This window comes from Trichechus manatus, unplaced genomic scaffold (genome assembly GCF_000243295.1).
Source record: "Trichechus manatus latirostris isolate Lorelei unplaced genomic scaffold, TriManLat1.0 scaffold00067, whole genome shotgun sequence".
Classification (NCBI taxonomy): domain Eukaryota; kingdom Metazoa; phylum Chordata; class Mammalia; order Sirenia; family Trichechidae; genus Trichechus; species Trichechus manatus.
In genome coordinates, this window is record NW_004444003.1 from 11,359,583 (window position 1) to 11,384,399 (window position 24,817).

Sequence of the window (24,817 nt, forward strand, 5' to 3'; positions counted from 1 at the left end):
AAATCCTCTATAGCCCTAACAATGTATAACATTATTTATAATCTCCAGCTTCCATTACATGACTGTGAGCACAGTAAGGAGCCAGTGGGCAAATAGTGCTGGTGTGGTATGTCTGTCCTGGCGCTTTCTCACTTCCCAAGGGCTTCCTTCACCTTGTTCTCTAACCTCCCCAAAGATTGAGGTGTCTACAATAGCTAATTTCAAACTGATACACTAAAATGTAGCAACTAAGCTTTGAAACAAGTCTCATTCGGTCACCCAGGAGCACCTAATTTTACCCTTAGTTTTGTCAGGGTAGTTAAGGCAGAATTTCTTCGTGTTTCCTTTCTTTAGCCAGTGTCTCTAAAGTCAGCAAACTGAAGCTATACAAAGAATTCAGCAAAATCTTGTTAAAACCTTTGAGATATTTTGTCTCTTTCATTAAGGATTTTCTGTTCTTTTTTGAAAGGCTAATGCTTTTCCATTCTTCACTATAATGTTGATATTCTTTTTTTTTCTTTTCTGACAGAAGGTTCAAGCTTGGAGGAAATCGGCTTTAATTGGGGAGAATATTTGGAAGAAACAGGTGCAAGTGCGGCTCCTCACACGTCTTTCAAACATGTATGTAAAGTACTTTGTCTCCTCCTTCTCATCTTCATTTAGAGGGTTGGAGGTGAATTTACAGACGATTCCGAATAACCGATGAGAAGAGGGGAATGAATATAAAAGGGAGATTCAGCCAAGATTTCTTAGAAATAAAGATGAAATGTGGAAGGTTGGTTATTTTTCGTGCAGGGAAGATGGACCTTGCTCTTGCAGCTTGTCTACTACGATGGGGTTGGCTCCTGAAAGCACATTGGCCAGGAAGACATCTCATCTAATCTGTGACTGGGCTCAGGGTGGGTGCTCATTGTGAGTGAAACTGTGTGCAGTTTTATCTTTGTTACATGCTTAAGAAGGAAGCCCTGGTGGTGCAGTGGTTATATGCTCGACTGCTAACCAAAAGTTTGGTGGCTTGAACCCACCAGCTGCTCCATGGGAGAAAGATGTGGTAGTCTGTTTCTATAAAGATTACAGCCTTGGAAACCCTATGGGAAAGTTCTGCTCTGTCCTGTAGGGTCGCTATGAGTTGGAATTGATTTGATGACAATGGGGTATATGCTTAAGAAAGCAAAACTAGATGTGGCCCTTGCCTACTAGGCATATAGCCTGAGACAGGTAAGGTTAATTTGAATAAATAAACCAGCAAAGTGGACAAATAGCTGTGATGTGTAATGTCTTGCTTTATATTTTTATTTTGATTTGGTGTTTTTATTTTGAAATGACACATAAGCGTTTTAGAGCCATTTGTGGACAGATGTATCAAACTAGAGGAAATAACCCTAAATATTCAGAAAACATTTGAATAAAACTTAAAAGTCACTCTCATCAACAATATTTCTTTCAGTAAAGTCTCAGAAAATAAAAAAAAGTTTTTATCAGATTTTTGCATAGGCATGAAATTTTGATAATATATCATTAGCAAAGAGAAGACTATGTTTCCAGAACACAAGGTCTTAGGCATTACTATTGCTTTAATGGAAATAACATTTTAATTCTGAGAAACATTTTCTTATTAGGCTGCACAAGGCAAAGATTTAACCTGAGTATTATGAGCAGATTGGGGAACTTTCTTAACCTTTGGGCTCCTTTGCTGACCTAGAAAGCCAAGATTTTGTTTCTTTATTTTAATAAAATACTTCATCCTTTCTGGAGGTTAAGTGTTCTTTTGAAAAGGAATTTAAGGCCTTTCTAAAAATTTGTGTGATGTTGTAAATATAGATATTTCCATTTCTCTTTTTATACTGATACACAGAAATATTATAGTTACAAATTCATTATGAATGTGATTATGGCCATTTAGTAAAATCAATAGCTAAATATTAAAACATAGCAAAAGCCTCCTTGGTGTACAGTGTGGATATCCTCCCAAAGCTTTTTTTAACATTTACATCTTTAGATACTGTGATGATTTGTTGGTTTTCTTAAGGCATTTTAGAAAGAGACATTGCCTGACAATTATTTTTGTTTTTGTTTTTTCTGTTGTCAGTATCTCTCTGTATGGAGTCACTCCTGTTCTCTTTAATGCAATCAATTCTCCCACTTCCCTTTCAGTCACAATATAGTGTCCTGGAAGAGAGTGCTGAAGTCTTTCCTTCAGGGTTCAGAATTTTCCCAGGCCTATATGCTGAGATTAAAAGGAAAGATAGCATTGGATCCATGGACAAGTAATTTATAATCCCATCATCTCCTTTAAGCAACTGCTTCTCATGGACATCAGATATTTTAGCTTTGGAATATTATGTTCCACCAGACTGGAAAGGTTTTTTTTGGGGCAGGGGGTAGGGTGCGGTAGAGTTGGTAAATATTAGTAGACTGTAATCCTAATTGGGACCCTGGTGGTACAGTGGTTAAGTATTTAGCTGCAAACCAGAAGGTCGGCAGTTCGAATCCACCAGCTGCTCCTTGGAAACCGTATGGGGCAGTTCTCTGGTGCAGTGGTTAAGCGCTTGGCTGCTAACTGAAAGATTGGTGGTTCGAACCTACCCAGAGGCTCCTTCCTCTGAAGAAAGACCTGGTGATCTGCTTCCGTAAAGATTACAGCCTAGAAGACCATATGGGGCAGTTCTACTCTGTCACATAGGGTTGGTATGAGTTGAAATGGACTCGGTGGCACCTCGCAACAGCAAATAACCCTGATTAAAAAAAGAAAATACATTTTTCAGGGCTGTGCAGTTCAACACAATAGCCACTGGTCACATGAAGCTATTGAACACTTGAAAATTGTCTAGTCCAAATTGAGATGTGCTGTAAGTGTAGAATACACACTGGATTTTGAAGACTTCATTCTAAAAGAAGAACGTAAAATATCTCATTAATATTTTTAAAATTGATTACTTGGTGAAATGATAATACTTTGGATATATTGCACTAAATGAAATGTATTACTAAAATTAATTTCATCTGCTTAGGTTTGCTTTTTTATTGTAAGTACTAGAAAATTTAAAATTACATTTTTTGGCTTATATTATATTTCTGTTAAAAAACCCATTGCTGTCGAGTCGATTCCAACTGATAGCGACCCTGTAAGACAGAGTAGAACTGCCCCATAGGGTTTCCAAGGAGCAGCTGGTAGATTTGAACTGCCGATCTTTTGCTTAACAGCCATAACTCTTAACCTCTGCAGCTCTATGAGACATTGCTATTTTAGGGAAACAGAAATAATGTTTTTAAGTCCTGTGTTTTTTAATAGTTCTTGTAATCCTCTGCACACATGTATCTGGTATAATAATGGTTTTCGTATGTTTCTGATTCCTTAAGGTTGAAATCAGCATTCAGAGCAACTTCCAGCCAGGAATGAAATTGGAAGTCGCCAATAAGAACAACCCAGACACTTACTGGGTGGCTACCATCATCACAACCTGTGGGCAGCTGCTGCTTCTGCGCTACTGTGGTTATGGGGAGGATCGTAGGGCTGACTTCTGGTGTGATGTGGTGATAGCAGATCTCCACCCGGTGGGGTGGTGCACACAGAACAACAAGGTGTTGATGCCACCGGATGGTAAGCTCTGTGCACCCCGGCAACAATCTGGGCACATTTCGAAGGCTTTTGAGTTACAAGCAATTGTCATTTTTACTACCTGTAGTCATTGTAGGGGCAGAGAGAACCTTGTAGACGATCGATAACTGTTTTAGTAGACAGATGGCTTTCTCTTTAAAAACTGCTTCCTGAGTTTCATTAGCTAGAGGACACTGGAGTGAGGGGGAAATGGGTGCATATTCAGATGTTAGAGCTGGATTTGACAGTTCAGCCAGCAGTGGCCTCTAGGAGATGAAGCTTTTGAGCATAATCCTCAGATTGCTTTTTGAGGGTAGGAAAGGAAGGCTGAAGGGATGCTAATGATTGGGTCTTGTTTTCTCTTTGCTGATTGATTCCGCTACTTTTCTTTTGCTTTAGAGATTTGACATTTTGAGCAGTACTGTAGAACATCTTAAATAGACTTCTCTAATGAGTGTTAATCTGTCTTGTGGAGGGACTGTCAAGGTGTGAAGCATGTAGAAAACCAGATAGATGAGGAGAAATAACATCACTCTCAAGGGAATTGTCAAAGCTTGTACAGATAAAATCAGTTTATTTGCTAGAAAACAGTGGTTCTCCACCAGGGCAATTTTACTCACCAGGGGATGTTTCGCAATGTCTGGAATCATTTTTGGTTTTCATTACTGGGAGGGAGAGGTCGTGTGCTACTGGTGTCTAGTGGGAAGAGGCCAAGGATGCTGCTAAACATTCTGCAATGCACAGAGCAGTCTCTGCGTCTCACGCCGCTGCCTCCCGCCCTCCCTACCGCCCCAGCGTAGACTTTACTTGGGTCAAACTGTCAGTAGTGCTGAGGTTGAGAAAGAATGAGCTGCATTTTACACATGCACTAAAGAAACTCATCTGATCCTAGAGCGAGAATGACTGAGTCACTAGGTATTTGCATTTCAACACCTTTTTCTCTGTTTTTTCATATGATAGTGGCAACTGTTGTACTTGAAAACTTTTCACGCTCTCTCAAGTTTGAGTAATATCTTCTTAGTACCTAACTGTATATTTTTATTTTGAATTGGTATCTTAGTTTTGAAATGACATAGACAAGTTTCAACTAAGGTAAGTTTTAGACTTTTCCATGTCATTTCAAAACTAAGTTTGAATTTTTTTTTTTGTGTTTAAAGTTTTGACATAGTTTTCCTGATTAGTAGCTTTTGCTACACTTTGTGTTATGTGTAATTGAAGGCCTGCTAAGGAGGAGTGTAATAAATGGCAAGGAGTTTACGAGTTGCATTTATGTGACATTTGTATGGATTGAATCCACTGCTTTGGCCTCAGCTAACATCTGGACCACTTATGGTCTCAGGAGAAGGAGAAGAAGAACCTTCCTTCCTTTTTGCCTTGAGTCTTTGCACCCGTTCTTTTCTGTGTCTAGAACCTCTTTCTTCCTCTCTTCCTCAGGTTACCACCACTCCCTCCTCCACAGCTGTCAGATTATGGTGCTTCTGCTGGAAACCGAGGTCAAACTCTATCCCATGCTTACATGGCCTTATGTGCCTCTAGTCTTGATCATGATTGCAACTGTACGTCCCACCCTTTTTTCTTAATTGAGTTATAATTCACATACCATAAACACACCCTTTTAAAACCACACAATTCAGTGGTTTTTAGTATATTCACAGTTGTGCAACTATCACCACTATCTAATTCCAGAACATTTTTAGCACCCCCAAAAGAAATCTCATACCCATTAGCAGTCAATCCCCATTTTCTCTGTCCCCTCAGCCCTAGTCAACTATGAATATACTTTCTGTCTCTTTATATTTGCCTCTTCTGGACATTTCACATTAACGGACTTATACATGTTGCGGCCTTTTGTTTCTGGCTTCTTTCTTTCACATAGCATAATGTTTCTGATGTATTAGCATCTCATTCCTTTTTAAGGTTGAATAATACTGCAGTCTAATGGATATGCCACATTTTGTTTTCCCACTCATCTGTTTATGGACATTTGGGTTCGTTTGAATATTCAGTCGTGTGGTTCTTTGTTTAGAATCCATTTTACCCTCTGGAAAGTAAGGTCCATGAGTGTAGGGACCTGGTGTGAGTTCACTCACCTTTGTGCCCCCAGTGCTAGCACATATTGCCTGTGCTTAAATATTTATTGAATAATTGAATGATCTAGTGATAAGGGTTTAAAATGCTGCTACATAGCAGCCAGTAGATGCCCTTAACGGAAACAATCAGTGCTATTATCATGGTGGGTAGTGTCTTAACTTTCCTTAACATTTTTTTCTTGCCTTTTGGGTCAAGTCTGTGTGCATCTTTATATCTGAGATGTTATTTCTAACATCTGTATTGAGGGATACTTTTTCAGGTGGGTGCTGTGGACGTTGCTAATGGTTCCGACTTTATTTTTAACTCCCATTCTAGTTCTGCATAAGCAGATGGTTAGGGAAGAAGCGAAATTTTGGGCTAAGCAGTATACTGTAATGCTTTAGGTAATACTTGGCTTTGCTTAGCCCCAGACCCAACCTAAATTGGCTATATGTGACACTTTTTGATCTGGCTTTCAATTAAAACAGTTACTGAGGTAAGAAGATAAGATGTAACATATGATTATTTAATTTTCCTGTTAATTCTGAAAGGAGCCCTGGTGGCACAGTGGTTAAAGCGCTCAGCTGCTAACCAAAAGGTTGGCAGTTGGAACCCACCAGTGGCTCTGTGAGAGAAAGATGTGGCAATCTGCTTCCTTAAAGACTTACAGCCTTGGGAACCCTATGGGGCAGTTCTACTCTGTCCTGTAAGGTCTCTTATCTGTCATAATCGACTTGATTTACAATGGTTTTTTTGGGAGAAGGGGGTTACTTCTGAACTATCATAAAATAAACCAGTCTTGATGTATTAGTTGTCCTGATAGACTATTAGAAAAATATCAATTCTTAGAGAAGCAGAGACACCCCAGTCCCCACTCTGCCCCTGAATACTACATAGAGACCCACGCGTACAGAGTGACACTCATATAGAGGAACACGCACTGCTCAGAAAAGGCAACAACTTGACTACCTATGGTCTGTGGAGAAAGAGAAAAAGATGCACACACATACACAGGAGGGCACAGACAGATGTGCATTTATCCCCGGGGGCGTGTACATACTTGAGGGTGCAGAGAAGGGAGAATACAGAGGGAGAGAGAGTCAGGCTCTGACTCTTGGCTGCAACCCCTGCCATGTCACTGTCCTTGCTGCTAGTGGTTTCATCATCTCATTCATGACTCGCCCTTAATGTTTGATGTGTTAATAGCTAAATCCCCTTGGAAAGGATGTAAGATGGCTTCACTTTATAATAGATTTTCTAGTGAACAGTTTTCGAGTGAAGTTCCAGGGAACTGAATTTTAACACTCTAAGAAGTAATGGGCTCATTTGGTAAAAATCCATGCTGTTGTTTGAGAACAGGGCCTAGTTTATTAATCAATTCTCCTTTCTCACTTGGTTGAAAAACGTGGCAGCATTCACAGTTTTGGAAACACCATCAAATTTGTATCCTACTGTCTTGTGCTATTAGGCAAGACACAGACGCACTTAATATGACGAATTCAAAATGAAAAATGGGAAAACCCTGTAAAAAGGGAAACTAGTCCTTCACTAGTAACGTGACTGAAGGATGTGAAGTCTGTTCAGACAATAGCAGGTTATGCTAATGTGAGGATTTCTTTATTGCTCTTTTTAAAGAACTTAAAAGAAATTTAGTAGCTAATCAATATGACTTGGAAATCTGTAGTACAGAGAACAAAGTCAGGAAATAGCAGGTTCATGGGGGCAAGAGGTTTTATTGATTGCTGTAGTACAGGATAATTATTGCTTTGTAGCCAGAGGCGGCAGTTGTTCCAGCGGGAATAGTAGAATCTATTTTTTGAACAAGGGTTCTTGTTTGTGTGGTTTTCTGTCTTAGAGAGCTAATATCATTGTAAATTCTGCAACTGTACTTGGTCGATCTTTGTTGTGGTTAGACTTAAAAGGCATCCAGAATATTAGCACGCGTCACAGCAATCCGTGACACACAGTGTTTTCATTTGGAAAGCTGTATGGTGATAGCAAGATGTTCTTACTGATCCTAGGGATCAGGGTGGTATAAAGGGAGAAACACTGTGTTTGGAGCCAGGAGATCTGGGATCTTATCTTGCCTCTACCATTAACTTAGCTATATAAGTGAGTCAACTCCCAGCTTTCTCATCTTTGAAGTGAGGGGGTTATGGTGTATAATCTTTAAAGGTCTCTTCAGTTCTGAAATTCCTTAGTTTGCGATCTTTGTAGAGGAAGGCAGGAGCAGGTGTTACCATTCCTATTTTATGTATGAGCCCTGGTGGCACAGTGGTTAAGCACTTGGCTGCTAATGAAAAGGTCAGCGGTTTGAACCCACCAGCTCTCCAAGGGAGAAAAATGTGGCAGTCTGCTTCCGTAAAGGCAGTCTGCCGCCTTGGAAATCCTATGGGGCAGTTCTGCTCTGTCCTGTAGGGTCTCTATGAGTTGGAATCGACTGGACGTCAATGAGTTTGTTTATTTTTGCATACTCAAAGGCAAGGAGAGATGAAGAATGGGATTTGTTTTGGAATCAAGAGCCATGGAAGTCTAGTCCAGGAGTCTGTATGGAGCACAGAAGAAAAGTTTCTAAGTGACTCTTGGGGGTGATAAAATTTTAATGGGATAAACTAGGTTAGGAAATTGCTGTGAGTCCCTGTAATAAAGAATTGTAGATTGTTCCCTGTTGAAATCAGAGAACTAAGAGTTATTAGTCTTTGACTGAGTAGGCAGTGGAAGCTGAGTTGAGTTGATCAGCATGTGGATGACAGCCTCACAATATGGTTGGACTAAACAAGGAGATAGGAGTATTTGGTGATTTTGCCCATTCTGTTCAGTGGGAGAAGGGAGAGGGCTATCTTTCCTTGTCAGACTAAGGCTGTAGCTCTGAGTATCTTAAGGAAGTTTTTGGATTATCCAAAGTGGCCTTATATTTTCTGAAGTCACTGCATTGAAAGAGAGGAATTTTATTATTTTAGGTGCTAGTTTTACAAAGCATATAGAGTTCTTTACAGTTTTATATTTTCTTGCCTTGCTACTTTAAATTAATTTAATCTTTGAGTTAATGTGAGCTGGCATTACTATGCTGAATGTTATGAGGAAGGAAACAGCTCAACTGTATGTCGTTAAGATGTGACTCCAGTTAGCAGTCAGAGAATTCCATTAATAACATATTTAGAGAGACCTGGTTTTAGTAGTCAATTGGCTGTTCAAAGAGCAATGTTCCTACTTACAAGCTAATCAGTGCTAATCTTTCATATTAAAAGTATTAAGAAACATACTACTTTACAGCATCACTAAGTGTAGTGGAGGATTATGGCTCTTAATAGAGGAGCAAAAAGTAAAACGTTTTGGCTTTAGTAAATCAATAGGCCTGATTTATTAATAAGCACATGCAAAGCTTTCAAAGGGCAGCTGCCAAATAATTATTGTTTATGGTGATAATATAAGGAAATCCTTTAATCCATTGACTGTTTCATTGTTATTTATTGAGAAGTTGCAACATTACCTCTTAATGTCTGAGGTTGGGCAGTTTTGGAGTTCTAGCAAATGCCTATTGGATGTCTGAAAGAAATACCACCATAAGATTGCAGGTAAATATGTGTGATGATGCATATCCAAATAAAATCCCTTGGCTTGTAAACTGAGAACTATTTATGTGTGCTTTCTACTGTTGGGATAAAAGTATTGGAATTACAGTGCCTTAGGAATCATGACACTAATTTTTATTTTCCCCATTATTAAAAATTCTGTATTTGAATTGCAAACTCAGTAGTCTTGCCAGAATGACACTATTTACCATTAAAAGTTGAATCAAAATTACTGAAGTTAGTTAATATATAACTTATTTGAATAAAAGAATGTTTATTCATAAAGTGTTAGGAGAAGTGTGGAGATGACATTACGTTATATGGTTAGATCCTGCCAAGTTATAAAGCCTGGTCCTAGGACTGTTTTGGGCAATTGCTATTTTTACTATCGTTGGTAGTAAAGTAAGAGATACTAGTAGGTGGTACATGTGACTATAAAGTGATTGGACAGCAGGATTTACCAGTCCATCTAGTTGCCATAGAGTTGATTCTGACTCATGGTGACTCCATGTGTGTCAGAGTAGAACTGTGCTCTGTAAGGCTTTCAATGACTGATTTTTCAGTAGATTGCCAGGCCTTTCTTCCAAGGTACCTCTCAGTGAACTCGAACCTCCAACCTTCAGTTTAGCAGCTGAACACATTAATATAATGATCATTGTTAAACTGTAGACTCTGAGTGGAATTTGATTGTATTTCATTTGACTATCAATTTTTAAATTAGTATTTTATTATTTAAATGGCATTTAAATAATAGTAATGAACCTAAACAATCAGATTATTTTTATTGGCAGTCTTAATTTGTAACTGGAAGTCCATTTGTTTATTTAAAAGAAAATTAAGAATATATGTTAAAAACTTGAAGTGCAAAATTAAAATCCTAACTGGCAACTCAGGGTTCAAGGCAACAGAGACTCACTAAATATTAGATAACCAACTGCCACTGAGTCGATTCCAACTCATAGCGACCCTATAGGTCACAGTAGAACTGCCCTAGGAGGTTTCCAAGGCTGTTATCTTTATGGAAGCAGACTACCACATTTTTCTCCCATGGAGTGGTTGGTGGGTACGTACCGCTGACCTTTTTCAGTTACCAGCAGAGCGCTTTAACCACTGTGCAACCAGGGCTTAATGTGAAAAGAAATTAGATAGATTAGATAGCTTGATGTGAAAAGAAAACACACACACACATACCTTGTTAGAAGAAAGGATTGTTATTGGCCATTGAATCAATTCTAACGCATAGTGACCATATTGGACAGAGGAGAACTGCCCAGTAGGGTTTCCTAGGCTGTGGTCTTTACGGGAGCAGACCACCACGTCTTTTCTCCCATGGAGCCACTGGTGTAGGACCGTGTTTTACATGTATGGCAGTAAAGAACTAAAAATCATAGTGATGTATTTAAAAAATGAGTTAGAATCCTATTGTCAAAAAATCATGCTTGACAATGGTGTATGAAAGAAGGAATATTCAGGTAGGAAACAAAGTAATCCTTTCTCTGTAGGTACTTACTGGACCTTTAAAAACAGTTCACCTGGTTTTGAATCTTATCTGATCAGGTAGAGAGTCTGTGTGAGGATTCTCCGTGGTATAGACCTGCATAGACTTGGCTTGTACGGGTGTGTGTGTTTGGATTTAAACAGTATTTTAAAACAATTTTAGCTTCTACCACTTACAAATCATGTCATTTAAAATTGTGGATTATTGGCATCTCTTAAAAAGACTTGAAGATATAGGCATGTTGGGCCTGCGTTTTATGAGGCAGCTGTTGGCTCGGGCACCTACCTCTTTCAGATTGTCATTTGTTTGCTCTCTGGATCTTCTGTCCCCAATCATCATATCTGCTTGGGGGCCCTGTAGGTGTCTGGGTTTATGCCCCACATGTCAGGCATGGAACCAGGAATCCGGAGATGGGAGTTACAGATGTCCTTGTGTAGCTCTGCATATGTGACCTCAGGGGTTTCATCTAACCTCGCTGAGCTTCAGAGCCTCATCTTACAACATACCAAATTACACCAGATGATCACTAAAATTTCTTTCAGCTCAAAAATGCACTAATTATAAGAATTCAGAGAAGAGCAAGGAATGAGATTTATGAAAGGGCTCTGAAATAAATAGGCTCTATGAACAAAAGCCTAAGAAACTGTGGGTATTTAGCCTGCGAAATTAAAAACAAAACCAACAGTGAAAAAATGAAGGCAGACTTAATGGTCCTCATATAAATAAAAAACCTTTGAATAGGTAATCATTAATAGCTATTTGTTTATGAGTAAAAAATCAAATCTTTTCTCCTATAAATCTCTGGTTGGTGTTTGTATTAGTCTTTTGACACTTTCTACGTACCAGGAAACCCTAGTGGTGTAGTGGTTAAGAGCTTTGTCTGCTAACCAAAAGGTCGGCCGTCCAAATCACCAGCCGCTCCTTGGAAACTATGGGGCAGTTCTCCTCTGTCCTATAGGGTCACTATGAGTCAGAATTGACTCAGTGGTAACGGGTTGTATATACCACCAAGGAGTCCCGGTGGTGAAGTGGTTAAGTGCGTGGCTACTAAATGGAAGGTCAATGGTTTGAACCCACCAGCTACTCCACAGAAGAAATGTGGCAATCCGCTTCTGTAAAGATTGCACCCTTGGAACAGTTCTACTCTGTCTTACAGGGTTGCTATGAGTTGGTATCAACTCAATGGCTGAGGATTTTTTTTTTTTTTTTTTGGTATATACCATGAGTTCCAGTTGCCATCAAGTTGGCTCCAACTCATGGCAACCCCTTGTATGTCAGAATAGAACTGTGCTCCATAGGGTTTTCAATGGCTGATTTTGCAGAAGTAGATCACCAGGCTGTTCTTCTAAGGTGCCTCTGGGTGAACTCAAACCTCCAACCTTTGGGTTAGCAGTGGAACACATTAACCATATGTACCATCCAGGGACACACTTCGTTTATCATTATCTTGCACAGTGAACAAATGAATCATGAATTGTATCATGCTTATGTCATAGCTTTCCAGTTAAAAACAGTTTCTCTCATCCATAAAATATTTTTTTATTGTGTGCTTACTGTATACCAAGTAACTAAATTTAATCCTAGCCTGAGAACAACCTTCTAAAGAAGCTGATATTATTGTTATTTTACGTTTGAAGAAGATGGGCTGAGAAAGGGTAAATAACTTGTCCCCAGGTCCTATAGCTTAAAGTAGATTTTAAGCTAAGGGTGAGTCTTTTCAGTTCGGAAGTCAGTGCTTTGAAGATAGCAAGGGGTCAGTAAATATTTGTTCATTGATTATATTACATCAGTAAGACTTTAGATTAGAATGTTCAGGCTTGAAATATTAGAAACATATTACTAAGAAAGTTGTAAAATTGGCTTCTTGTGATTCTTAAGGATATGGTACAAAGCTACTTGTCCAGAATGTTTTCCATTTTGTCATTTTCAGAGGCAAATAAATGGAAGAGGTACTTCCTTGCCAAATGGTAATCATGAGATTATGTAAAGTTACGTAAATTGTATCAGATGCTATTTGAGTTTTTCTGCACTTTATGAAAACTGTAAGCACAAAGCAATGACTGATTTTCCTTTTCAGTGTTGTCATAAATGAATTTATTTTCTCCTGCTTTTTAGTCCAGCAACATATGTAATTTGAATCAAGTATGTGTTTAATTCTGTGTGGAATATGAGAGTGAGTCAGTTCTGTGTGTTTCCTTGGCCTCTTGTCTAAATCTTTTCTTCATTGTTAAATCTTTCATTTCCTAAACTGTCGGAGCCCCAGCCTGATCTGTCTCCTCACGTGCTCCCCCTAAATTCAGTGGTCTTGGCCCTGACCTGCTCCAGATTCTGATAATGATGGCCTAGGACACGTGAAGGCTCAGTCCTGTCTAGACCCAGTTTCTGCTCTGGGTTGTTGGTTTTGGGTGCCGTTGAGTTAATCTGACTCATAGCGACCCCATGTGACAGAGTAGAACTGCCTCACAGTGTTTTCTCGGCTGTAATCTTTACGGGAGCAGATCGCCGGGTCTTTTCTCCTGCAGAATGGTTGGGGTGGTTCAAACCACCAAACTTTGAATTAGTAGCCGAGCGCTTAACCATTGTGCCACCGGGGCTTCTTTGTGCTCTAGGTGGACCCCTTTGCTTCCGTGCGTGATCCTAGTGTAGATCGTCCAAGGAAGTACCACGCCACCTTTAAACAGACAAGTTTCTCTCGGGACAACTTGCCCTCTTGGGACCTCTGACTGTTCCTAGGCCTGACTCTGCCTCGTTGAATTTCTTTGTTTCCTTGTCCTGAGCCAGGAGCCCCAACTTCACCTGTCTACTCTCCATCAAGTCTCCGACCTCTGTCTGTCCATTTCTGTTCCTGCTCTGGCCTCCTGAACATGCCTCTGACTTAATTACTGCTTATTACTAAGTCTCCCATTATGGCTTGACATTCTGGAGCCATGCTTCCAGCTTGAGTCCTTCAGGTTCTGCAGGCCCTCAGGACAGTCTGCCATATTTGATCACAGCTCTAAGAGAATGACTGGTTTGTAAACAGGTTGTCTCCTGAGCTTAGAATCTTGTTAAAGCTTGGTGAATATAACTTTTCAGTTGAAAGTTCTGGTTGCTTACGTATTGTGATACAGAGGTGGGTTTGGTATGGATTCAGAGTTACAGCTGAGTCAACAGACCTGCTATCCTCTGGTATCATCTTAATACCTTCCCTGGAGGAGGAGGATTTTGTGTTGGCTTGTAATTGCTGTAGTATTTTTTGCATTAACAGACAATAAGAGTTGATATCTCAGAATACAGATGTTCTCAGCAGAAGGCTCTGGTAGAAACCAGTGGAGTAAATATAATACATGAGTTATCTTTGAATTCTGTGAAAGTATAGATGCCACTGTGAAGGGCAGAGATCTCTTGAAAAGCAATGTGAAATGGGTAGGAAGAAGAGGCAGAGAAATTTAGCTCAGTTTATAGACTCACTGCCTACTTTTCAGTGGGACCATTAGGATTTATTTAAGGGGTTGACAGAACACTTCTAAATTCTGTGTCTATTTGTATAACTCCTTGCTGCTCTCTCAGAGCCCATCGGGATTACTTACAAGTGATTCTACTAATGTGAGTGTATTTCCGGATACAGGGTTCTGTGACACATGTTTTAAAAGATTTTAGCTAATGTGCCTTCACTGTGAATTGCCTTTAGCTTCGTTGAGGGCGTGTTTAACAATTATGTAGCCTGTCTTCAAGTCTGAGAAATAACAAACATATAAATCAGGCTCTCATAGACCGTTTGTCTTTGATGGTAGCACTACACTTAAACCTGGGCAAGAGGGACTGCTGGCCTGGGCTCTTCCTTTTTTCTTTTTTGTTGAAAATATACACAACAGAACCTACACCACTTCAACAGGTTCTGTATGTACAATTCAGTGCTGTTGGTTACGTTCTTTTAAGTTGTGGCACATTTCTTGACAATCTTTTCTATACTATTTCACCATCGTTAATACAAACTCACTGCCCTCCTAAGCTCCATGGGAGAAAGACCTAGCAATATGATTCCATAAAGATTATAGCCTAGAAAACCCTATGGGACAGTTCTGCTCTGTCATATGGGGTCACTATGAGTTGAAAATCGACTCAGTGGCACCTAACAACAATCACAACAGAAATGACATACATGAAGCGTGACTTTAATTTTTTACGTTGGCAACTGATTGGACATTAAATACTGGAATTGTGAACGGTTTTATTTTTATAAGCGCATTTAGTAAGATTAAATTCCAAAAAACTAAGTAAAATTTTTATGTTTACTGACTATATTTTAATTTTGATAGATAATTTAGAATATGTAAAAGGAAAATAGCTTTGTGATAACACATAAAATAGCTTAAAATTTTGATTTTTGCATTTTCTTTAATTTACATTTTTGACAAAAATGTTTAAATTATGTAGCCTGGATAAAATTACGTTTTATTTTTTTAATCTTGCAAATGATTTCTCTCAGTAGAGCACAATTATATGAATATCTTGATTTTTAACTACATAGGTAATGATTTTGCTGAAATGAAGGCAAAGAAAAATAAGCTTTATGGAGTAAATATGTAATAATTTATGAATTATATAAGGCTTTATTTTATTTCTCATTCTAACATTGCTGGCTCAGAAGACCCAGGCAAATGTCATAATAATTAAATTTAGTCTTCTTTGGTATCTTGCCAACTTTCAGTCATATATAAACCATAGCTTTTTACATATTTTTTGATTTAGTCATTATGAATATGTATTTGTTAATGTAGGAGGATAGAAGTGCTTTATTTAACAGCCTGTTTGCTTGATTAGCGACTTCAGAATATTTAAACATGTTGTACACGGGCCTACACTGTACTCTTGCCCCGGGCCTGTACATGTTACAGGTTGCTGTTAGGTGCCGTAGAGTCTGTTCCCACTCACAGGTAGGCCTGTTCAGAGTTTTCAAATTGGGTTTCTCACGTCCCTTTGTGTACATGTAGTCTTTTTTTTTTTCTTTTACATGAAATCTTTCTAAGACGTATTTGAGCATGGGTAGATTTAGGGAGTCAGTTTCCAGATCCTCAAGTTCTGTCTTTCCTGAAATTGACCTACCTGAGAATGTACTGCTGGTGTTCTTTCCTACCTTCCTCATCCCAGTCATCCTTCTCCCACTTTGGAGAGGGATCTTACTGTGGTACATTGCCCTGAGGTATCAACACCTTTGTGGCACTGAACAAAATATTGGTGTTTTGAGTGAATCCTCCTTTTGTACACAGGAGGAAATGGGCTCAGAGAGCTTTATCTAAGGTGACACAGCTAGTAAGTGCTGGAGCTGGGATTTGAACCCAGGTCTGTCTGATTTCACAGTCTGTGCCCCTTCTGCTACACCATACTGCCTTTCTCAGGTGAATCCTACCCTCACAACCATAATATTAAGATATAAAAGTTTATTTTTTTTAATGTTTCATCATCACAATTTCTAATGTGTTTATGTTGCCTTGATCAGCACTAAGAATAATTTTAATAGATCAAATCAAAAGAATATTTTTAAAACATAGAGCTTTATGACAGAGAAATTTGAAAAAGATTAATTATGTACTACATTTTTTTTTGTTGCGGAGAAGTAGGGTAGGATAAGCAGGAAAAGACTTTTGGAAATAAAAAGATCTTACGTTAGGATAAGAGTCTGGGGAATGTGGAATGGATCTGTGATTTCGAGGAGAAAAAGAAATGCTATATGAGCTGACAAAGTAGTGCGTATTCGTGTATTTTTTAAAATGCATGATGGATGGTATCAGATCATTCTATTACGTATATTTATGGGAGTGACAACAATTTTATTTCAAATGTCATATTTACAATACACAGAAAATGAATCCTTTGCCACTATTTAAATTTTTATAGTGCCAAATAAAAAATATATGAGAGGGGTGTATAAATTTTTCAAAAATCCTTTTAAGGGGGTATATGAGCAAGAAAGCTTGAAGACCAGTGTGGTAGACAACTGTGTTGGATGAAAGATACTCCCAGAAGCTGATTAACTAATTCCTCTTCCTTTCCAAGGCTGATAGATGGCTTGTGTAATCGAGAAGAAGCATGTTTATCCTGAGTGGTTGTTGCCTGAGCCTTGCGAATCTCAAATGTTCTGAATATTGTCCCCCAGCCCACATCCATCTGGAGACAGGATGGGACGAGATGTGACCTGTTCTGACCTATCTTTAACTTCTCAGTCTCCCCTTATTACGGTTTTTCACAGATGGCACTTCTCCACAGCCCTTCTTGTTTACCCATTAAGACATTTTTTTCTTATAATTTAGATGTTCAGAAGTTTTCAGGGATTTTAGAGAATTTATCAAAATTGAGTTTTTGCAGAGTTTAAATTTAGGTCACTGGATTCGGTTTCTTTGTTAATATAGGAAACTAAAGCTGAAAAGAAAGATCTTAGATTGATGGATACAAATTCTACCAGCAGTTGGCTACCAGCAGTTCTTTTGGTCCACAAACTGTATTACTGTTGTCACACAAATAGACACATTCTTGTATCAATCAATGAAGAATTATTCACTGAGGTTTTCATGTGCCCAGCCTTTTTTGGGTGGGGTTATAGAGTCGTTAAATGACGTAGTTTGGAGTCCCTGGGTGGTGCAAATGGTTAAACACTTAGCTACTAACCGAAAGCTTGATGGTTGGAATCTACCCAGAAGTGTCTTGGGAGACAGGCCTGATGGTCTACTTCCCACAGGTCACAGCCGTTGAAAATCCTGTGGACCACAGTTTTATGCTGAAGCACACGGGGTCAACATGAGTTGGAATTGACTCGACAACAACTAGTTTGGTTTCTTTGGTTTTATATAGCATAGTCATTATTAACTATTATTAAAGTTTTTTATGAAGCACATTTATAATAAAATAAACTTTTGGCTGATGGCATGTACTCTGATGAAGAATTTATTTTTGGAATTGGATGTTTTATGTGCATCTCCTAGTGTACTTGTTCATTGGTCGTTTGTGCTTTGGCGTTTTATTCTTGCTTCTGTCACTCTTTGTTTTGCTAAGCGGCATTGGACATTAATTTGAAATTCTGATTTCTGGAAACATGAGTAATATCTGTATTTTTGTCTGGGAACATCTCTGAGACATAACTTCTTTTCTTCTGAGTTTTGAAACATCTCTCTTCTATGTTAAACATTTTAAAAGGGTCATTAGCCTATGGTGGAAATCAGCAGAGCTGGAGGCTGACCTGACAATGAAACCCTGACCCCTGACTTCTGTGGCGATATGCCAGTGGCTAAATTGAAAGGTCCCTCTGGACTGTACTCTGCTGGTATTTAAATAAAACAAATTGCAGTTTCTAGATCTGACCTCTGTAGTAAGAGCACTCTTTAGGTTAGTGTGGAAGAATGTTGGTGTGAGTCAGACTGCCTGAGCTAAACATAACCTTGCTTCACTTCAGGATTTCTTCATCGTTAAAATGATAAATTAATAAAATAAATTAATACCTGACCTTGCTGTCTTTCAGTGGTAGTGTTAGCATCAACTTTGATGGCAGATGCAAACGCTCTTTTTAATCTGTAGAGCACTATAAGGTATGAAGGATACTCATCATCACTTTCTCTCTCTTTTTAATGTAAGAAGGCCCTGATGGTCCTCCCTTAAGAGGCAGTGACAAAGGGAGGTATGAGTAAGGAAGCACCTGTGCTCTAAGATGGGAGGGAGGGGAGCATAGAATACAGCTACAGAGGCACAGTGACATCTCACTTAGCTGGAACGTCCTCACTCAGCTGCATCAACCCTCCAGAATACTGACAAATAATTGCTTTTTTTCCTGTGGTCTTGGAGAACCTTGGCCATACATCCTTTAAAATAAAGTTATTTTTTGCCTTGTGTTACAATTACTTATGGATACATCTATTTTACCCATTTGGTTATAGAAGTAAGTCCTTGTGAACATTTGTGTAATCAGAAATACATATGTTGGGTCTGCATTCTACCATTTAACTAAATGTGTGGAACTTGGATTAGGCACTTAATTTGACCTTCAATTTTCACATCTGTAAAATGGGGTTAATGATAGCTGCCTTATAGGATTGCTTTGTATGTTAAATGTAATTTGTATAAATTCCTTAGAGCAGGGCTAAGACTATAGAAAGTAATGAATAACCCGCATAGCGACCCTGTAGGACAGAGTAGAACTGCCCGATAGGGTTTGATAGGGTTTCCAAGGAGTGGCTGGTGGATTCAAACTTCCAACCTTTTGGTTAGCAGCTGAGCTCTTAACCACTGCACCACTAGGGCTCCAGTTCATGAATAAATACTGTTTTTTTCTTTGTCCTTATGGTTAAGGATGGTATTTTATTTACCTTTGTGTTTCTTATAATGCCTTGCACATAGTGAAAGCTGCATAGTTGTTAAGTGGATAAAGAACAAAGCCTCTGAGTTCAAAACAAAACAAAACTAATTGGTACTAGTGTATGCATGTTATTTATTGGATAGCGTTTTTAATCTTACAGCACTCATGTACAGCAATCACAGTTACTTGATTTTGAAGACCAGTACATATTGGAAGCAGCAGGGATGAGAGCTGTTAGTCATACATACTTGTATCAACATATCAATGATAACTGATAGCCCAATTACAAGGGAGCAGAAAGAAAAACTGGAGAAGGTAAGTATCAACGTAGAAAGGAATAGCAATCTAATACCATTTACTATGTATAGGAGCAGATAGTCCTGTCAATAGGTCTGGAGGATATTGGGTTATTATATAGTGAAATTTCAGCTGCTATATAGTAAAGAAGAATAATTACTTTATATGACGGTCAGTCTTTAAAAAAGTTTTAAACTTTGTATCTATCAAATAGGTGGCAACAGCAAAGGCTAACCTCAGAGGGGTGTGGTGTGGCAAAATAAAGATTGAACAGTACTATTACTCTTTGAAAGATTGATGCTCTATGAGTTGAATGCATTATTATTATTACTATGGTAGAACTCTTCAACAGTACCCAGAATTAGAGTTTAGAACAGTCTTTATTCTGTTGCTTTAAATGTGGTAAAACCTTAAGTCAGTGTAGTGAGCCTGTAACCTAAGGGTATTGACTTGGTACACAGATAATAGATTTTAAAGATTCTTGTATTTCAAGATGTAGTGAGGTATGCTGGTTGGATCACAGCCACTTGGGATAGGCATTTAAAATGTAGCCTGTGGGTAGGACAGATGCTGGGGTAACTGATAGTTGTAGAATAAGCTGACCTGGAAGGAGTGTCTGGGTGGGTCCAAATTTGAGGAAAAGCTCTGTAGACAGTTCAGGTATCTGTTGAGATTGACTTTCTAAGATGAAGTATTAAAGTCATGTCAGGTGACTAGTGCGTTCCAGCCACATGCTCTAGGCCTCGGTAGTAAGACTGGCAAGAAAAAAGCAAGACCCTGATCAGTACGATGGGGCTCGTGGAAAAAATCTAGATCCTAGAACAGAATTGGGCACTAGGCCTAGAATCATATAAGTTAAGGGTTGAGGCATGATGTGACCTAGCCCAAGATGGGAAGAGAGAGCTTTGAAGTGGGGCAGTGTGGTGAAACTTCTGGGGCCCTGAACTGCTGACTTAAATGAGGCAAGCTTGGAGGGGAGCAAGTGTGTGGTACCTCAGTAACTATACCAGGCTCTCTGGTCCTGGGTCTGAGCGACTAATTTAATTTCAGGATATGCCTGTGAGAGGGCTGCTGAGGTAGTGATACAGTCTTCCTGCTTTTTTGATAAGTGGCTTACACTTTTTGGCTTGGACAGCAGCAGTGCTTGAAACACAGGTGTCCTAGATGGGCAGGAGGGTAGAGATCAGTGAACTCAGCTCCGAGGGGCTCAGGAAGGTAAAAGCTGAATAAAAGAGGCAGGATGTAATGAGATTCTCAGCAGCATTCCCTTATGCCATCGTGTTGTTATATCTACTTTAAACACTAGGTGGTGGTCCTGGAACCAAACCTGGGATGTTTTTAGGATTAAACTCTCAAGGGCCACAGAGTTACATAGTCAGTTTAGGAGATGATGCTGAGAACTTCATTACACGTTCCATTCCATGAAATTTGGAAGTTGAACAACAACAGCCCTTATTTATTGAGTGTTCTAGATGATTGTCACATTTATGATCTTTGGGGTTAGGGAAGGGATCCGTGATTCTCTTTGTTGATATGGTTTCATTAGAGGAGATTTAAAAATGGATAGGGAAGTTCATAAATATCACAGATCTTGGGACTGTAGAGTCAGAGAAAAAGCTGAGGATCAGAGAGGTGGAGAATGGACTGTAAGCGACACTGGACCGAGATCTCCGGGTGCTTGACTCTGAGCCCAGTGCTTTTTTTTCACTTCATTTCACTTGACTTCACGTCAGTCTCTTTTGTGATTGTCTCATCTTTATCATGGTGATAAGACGTGATACTGCTTCAGAAGCATTTAAAATAAACCCTGACGGCCAGATGCAATAGAAATAAGCAGGCCCAGCGGGAACCTCTGAAACATTCCACTTTCACAACAGGTCAAATAGCCCTTGATTTGTAGGGGTTGCCATTTCTCCGAAAAGGATATATTTCAAGGGTTAAAAAAAAAAAAAAAAGCCTGCTTTCCAGAGATTAGCCAAATCTAGATAACTGCAACAGCGTTGAGGATAGAATGCTATACAAAATGAGGCCCAACTGTTCATCTTTTTAAATGTTCTCAGGGTATGCAGCAGGAATTTCGGTAGTCAGCCTCTTATTTCTAAGGAGCTTTAATCGGAGAGAAGTGCTGCAGATTTGAAAAGAGATATGATTTTAAGGGTTTTCATAGTTACTTTTCTGATTGCCTCTTATCAACTAAAAAGGTGTTATGAGTAGTTGGCTAAACAATGCATATTTTTTTAAAAACCCCATAAAGACATATTTACACAGCCGTTACAAACAGTCCCCACAAGTTCATCATGGATTATGGGAATAAATTGTAGCCATTAAAAAAAATTCTGTAGTTATTTTTTTCATAATAGACAGTTATGTCAAGTGATTAGCATCTGTTCATCTGATTTCTTAGGAAGTTATATGAGGAATATCTTTTGAGCCTGTCATAAAGCAAAACAGCTCCCCTAATTCACACCACTTCCCCCACTACCCTCAAACATAAACAAAACAGAGCTCTTCAGAAATCTCCGAAGAAAATAAAAATGTATTTGAAACTTCTTTTCTGGTTTAAATGTTTTATTGTCTTTACAGAAACCCAGTGATGACTTACATGCCTTGTTTAGTCTTATTTGGAATAATATTTAACCACAGATTTGCATTGTGTAAGGAAGAAGGCAATCCCATTCTTCATCTGTACATCTAATACATCATTTGTTAGCTCATCAGAATTAATTTTAGATCCCTAATGTACAAGGATCTTTCGATTTATAAGTACTGTTAATGGTTCTTTCAGTTAAGTGTATGTATTTATGTGCCCTTCTAGGGTGGATTTCTGTGAAGAATTATGCGGAGGGGATGTTAACATAAATAACCAACCAGCAAATAAATGTCAATTAAAAATTCTATTAACATAGCTGGCAGCCGTCTTTTAACATTTTAAGTACAGTATGTTTAGATCAAGTTTAATTTTTTCAAAATGCTTGCCTGTTTAGTTTTTCAATTTAACTAAGCTTTCTGCTAACAAAAGAAACCCTTTTACATGTAAAGGAAGGTAGCTTTATTCTGTATACGTATGAATACTAAGTGTTAAAGTATTATAAAGATTTTTAAGTGTTTTTTTAAAAAAGATTTGATCATTTTTTCTAGGTTTTCTTCTTTCTTATATAGTGGTATCCTTTCTCCTTCCTAGACCCTTTCTTTTTTTTTTTTACTTTCTCAAAATTTTCCTTTCCTGAGATTTTTAAATTTATTTTTATTTTCTTTTAAGCTTATAGCTCATCTCAGGGGCTTGATCATATGGCTTATGTATTAAGATGCAGCTTAAATTGCTATTAAAAAAAATGCCCCAAAATACTGAGTCTCAAATGAAGTTAGATGTTTATTGCTCTCTCCTTCAACAGTCTAGAGGTGAGTAGATCAGGGATGGTGGGGTGCCTCTATCCCATTCCTTTAGGTTATTCAGGCACTGGGTTCTTTCCATTTTGTTGCTCTGCCACCTCGGCTGTTTTACGCATCTGCACGGTAGAAGCTTGATTCACCTCCACGTTCCTCTGCAAGAAAGAGGAGAGAGAGAGTCCAGGGCCAGCTGCTTGCATCCCATTGGCCAGAACTTAGTCACATGGCCTTATCTAGTTGCAAACGAGGCTGGAAAATGTACTGTCTACCAGCAGGACCCAACTATGTAGCTAAAACTTCCAGAGTGGGGACAGGGCAGGGTAGGGAGACTTCTTTTACCAAAAGAAAGTAGGGCCTTGGGAAACCATTAGCAGTCTCAGCCATAACTCATTTAATTAACTTCAAAGTTTTTTTAGGATAACTATTGCATCTTTGGAAAACATCTCAAGGAAAATACAAAAATGCTTGAAGTATAAGACCAAATTACTTTTTTTCTTCATTTGGGAGTCAACTTGGATTTTTCTGTAATTGATGCAGTATCTTATATTTTTAACTTGCAGTATTTGCTGTTGATTCAATAGGATATGTACTTTCCCCACTATTAACTTTTAAAGAGATTAATGGCCTATGATATTACTGCCTTTCTAATAGTTGGGATACGCTAGCCATACGTTTCACTTGTGTCACATCTGGAATAGTACATAAAATCATTTACTACTTTTGGATTTCTGTGCACTTACACATATTATAAGGAGCCCTTGTGGCGCAGTAGTTAAACTGAAAGGTCATCTCTTCGAACCCATGAACCACTCTGTAGGAGCAAGATGTGGCGGTCTGCTTCTGTAATGATTTATAGCCTTGGAAACCCTATGGGGCAGTTCTACTCTGTCCGATAGGGTTGCTATGAGTTGGAATTGACTTGAGGGCAACTTTAAAAAAAAAAAAAATCATATTGGGTCCAGATTAATTTTTAAATTCATTTTTAACTTGAGTTTATCAGGTATATATGCACAGTATTTTCAAGAGACAGTGCTAGAAGGCTTGTTTTTTTAAAAATAGAAGTCCCTTGTTTACACCCACACACACAATTATCCTCTTTCTCGAGGTTAACTTTTTAAAACTCTTTTAGATGAGTACAAAGGATGAAGAGAAGTCCCTCATCAAGACACAACATCATAAATTTTTAGAACACTGGGAACAAAAAGATCCAACAAATGTCCAGAAAGAAAACAAGAACAGGTCAGATACAAGACTACTGTTTTAAAATATTTTGATTTAATTACCTTGCACAAAGGGATAAAAGAGAAAGTTATGATGTGTGCAGTCAAATGTTAGACTCAAAATTAGGCAGCAGCTCCTGCCATTTGGACTTTAGTTTTAAAGTAAGGGAGAATGAGGAAATTTGGGATGTGAAGATAACAGAGTTAAGATGTTCAGTACCTTTTTTATTTTTATTTTTTGCCTTAAATATGGTGAGAACTTAGTGCTCAGCTAGGTAGTAGTGCTTCATTCAATATTTAATAGTGTCAAGAACTACTTTTGACACTGGGAGTAAAATGGTCAACTAAAGAGATGAAGTTTCCATTTCCATAATATTTACATTCTGGTTATTATACAAGTGTCCTGGTGAAATTGATGAAGGGTGAATGCACTTATGCAAATGATAAAACACCATGTTAAGATGACATATCTGATGGAGATAGGGTCCTGGGGAAGACCAGACCTCCATGTCTGTGGTTACTTACTCCTGGGTACCTTGTTGATATTCAAACTGTTCAGTAGTTGTAGACTAATGTAATGATTTAGTCATAGAATAAAGGATTTAAAAAAGATTTTTAGAATTACTAGTTTATTAAACTGTGATTTTCTTATTTTCGTAGTAGATAATTATCCATTTGGAATGGTCTTAAAGGGACTTGATAATGTTTAGAAAAGTATTTTGAACTGTAAGTTCTAGAATCTGGAATTTGTCTCTCATAAGACACTGACTGAAGCCCTAGTGGCACAGTGGTTAAGAGCTCGGCTGCTAACCAAAAGGTCAGCAGTTTGAATCCACCAGCTGCTCCTTGGAAACCCTATGGGGCAGTTCTACT

The 24,817-nt window shown here is 38.5% G+C and overlaps 1 protein-coding gene across 1 annotated transcript in view; it reads left to right on the forward strand.

Moving 5' to 3' along the window:
- The window catches only part of SFMBT2 (Scm like with four mbt domains 2), a 276,850-nt gene that overhangs the window by 40,095 nt on the left and 211,938 nt on the right, over positions 1-24,817 (forward strand). Inside the window, exons 3-4 of the mRNA XM_023734391.1 lie at positions 509-600; positions 3,340-3,580. Coding sequence (XP_023590159.1) covers positions 509-600; positions 3,340-3,580 — 333 coding nt within the window. The remainder of the gene's footprint in view (positions 1-508; positions 601-3,339; positions 3,581-24,817) is intronic.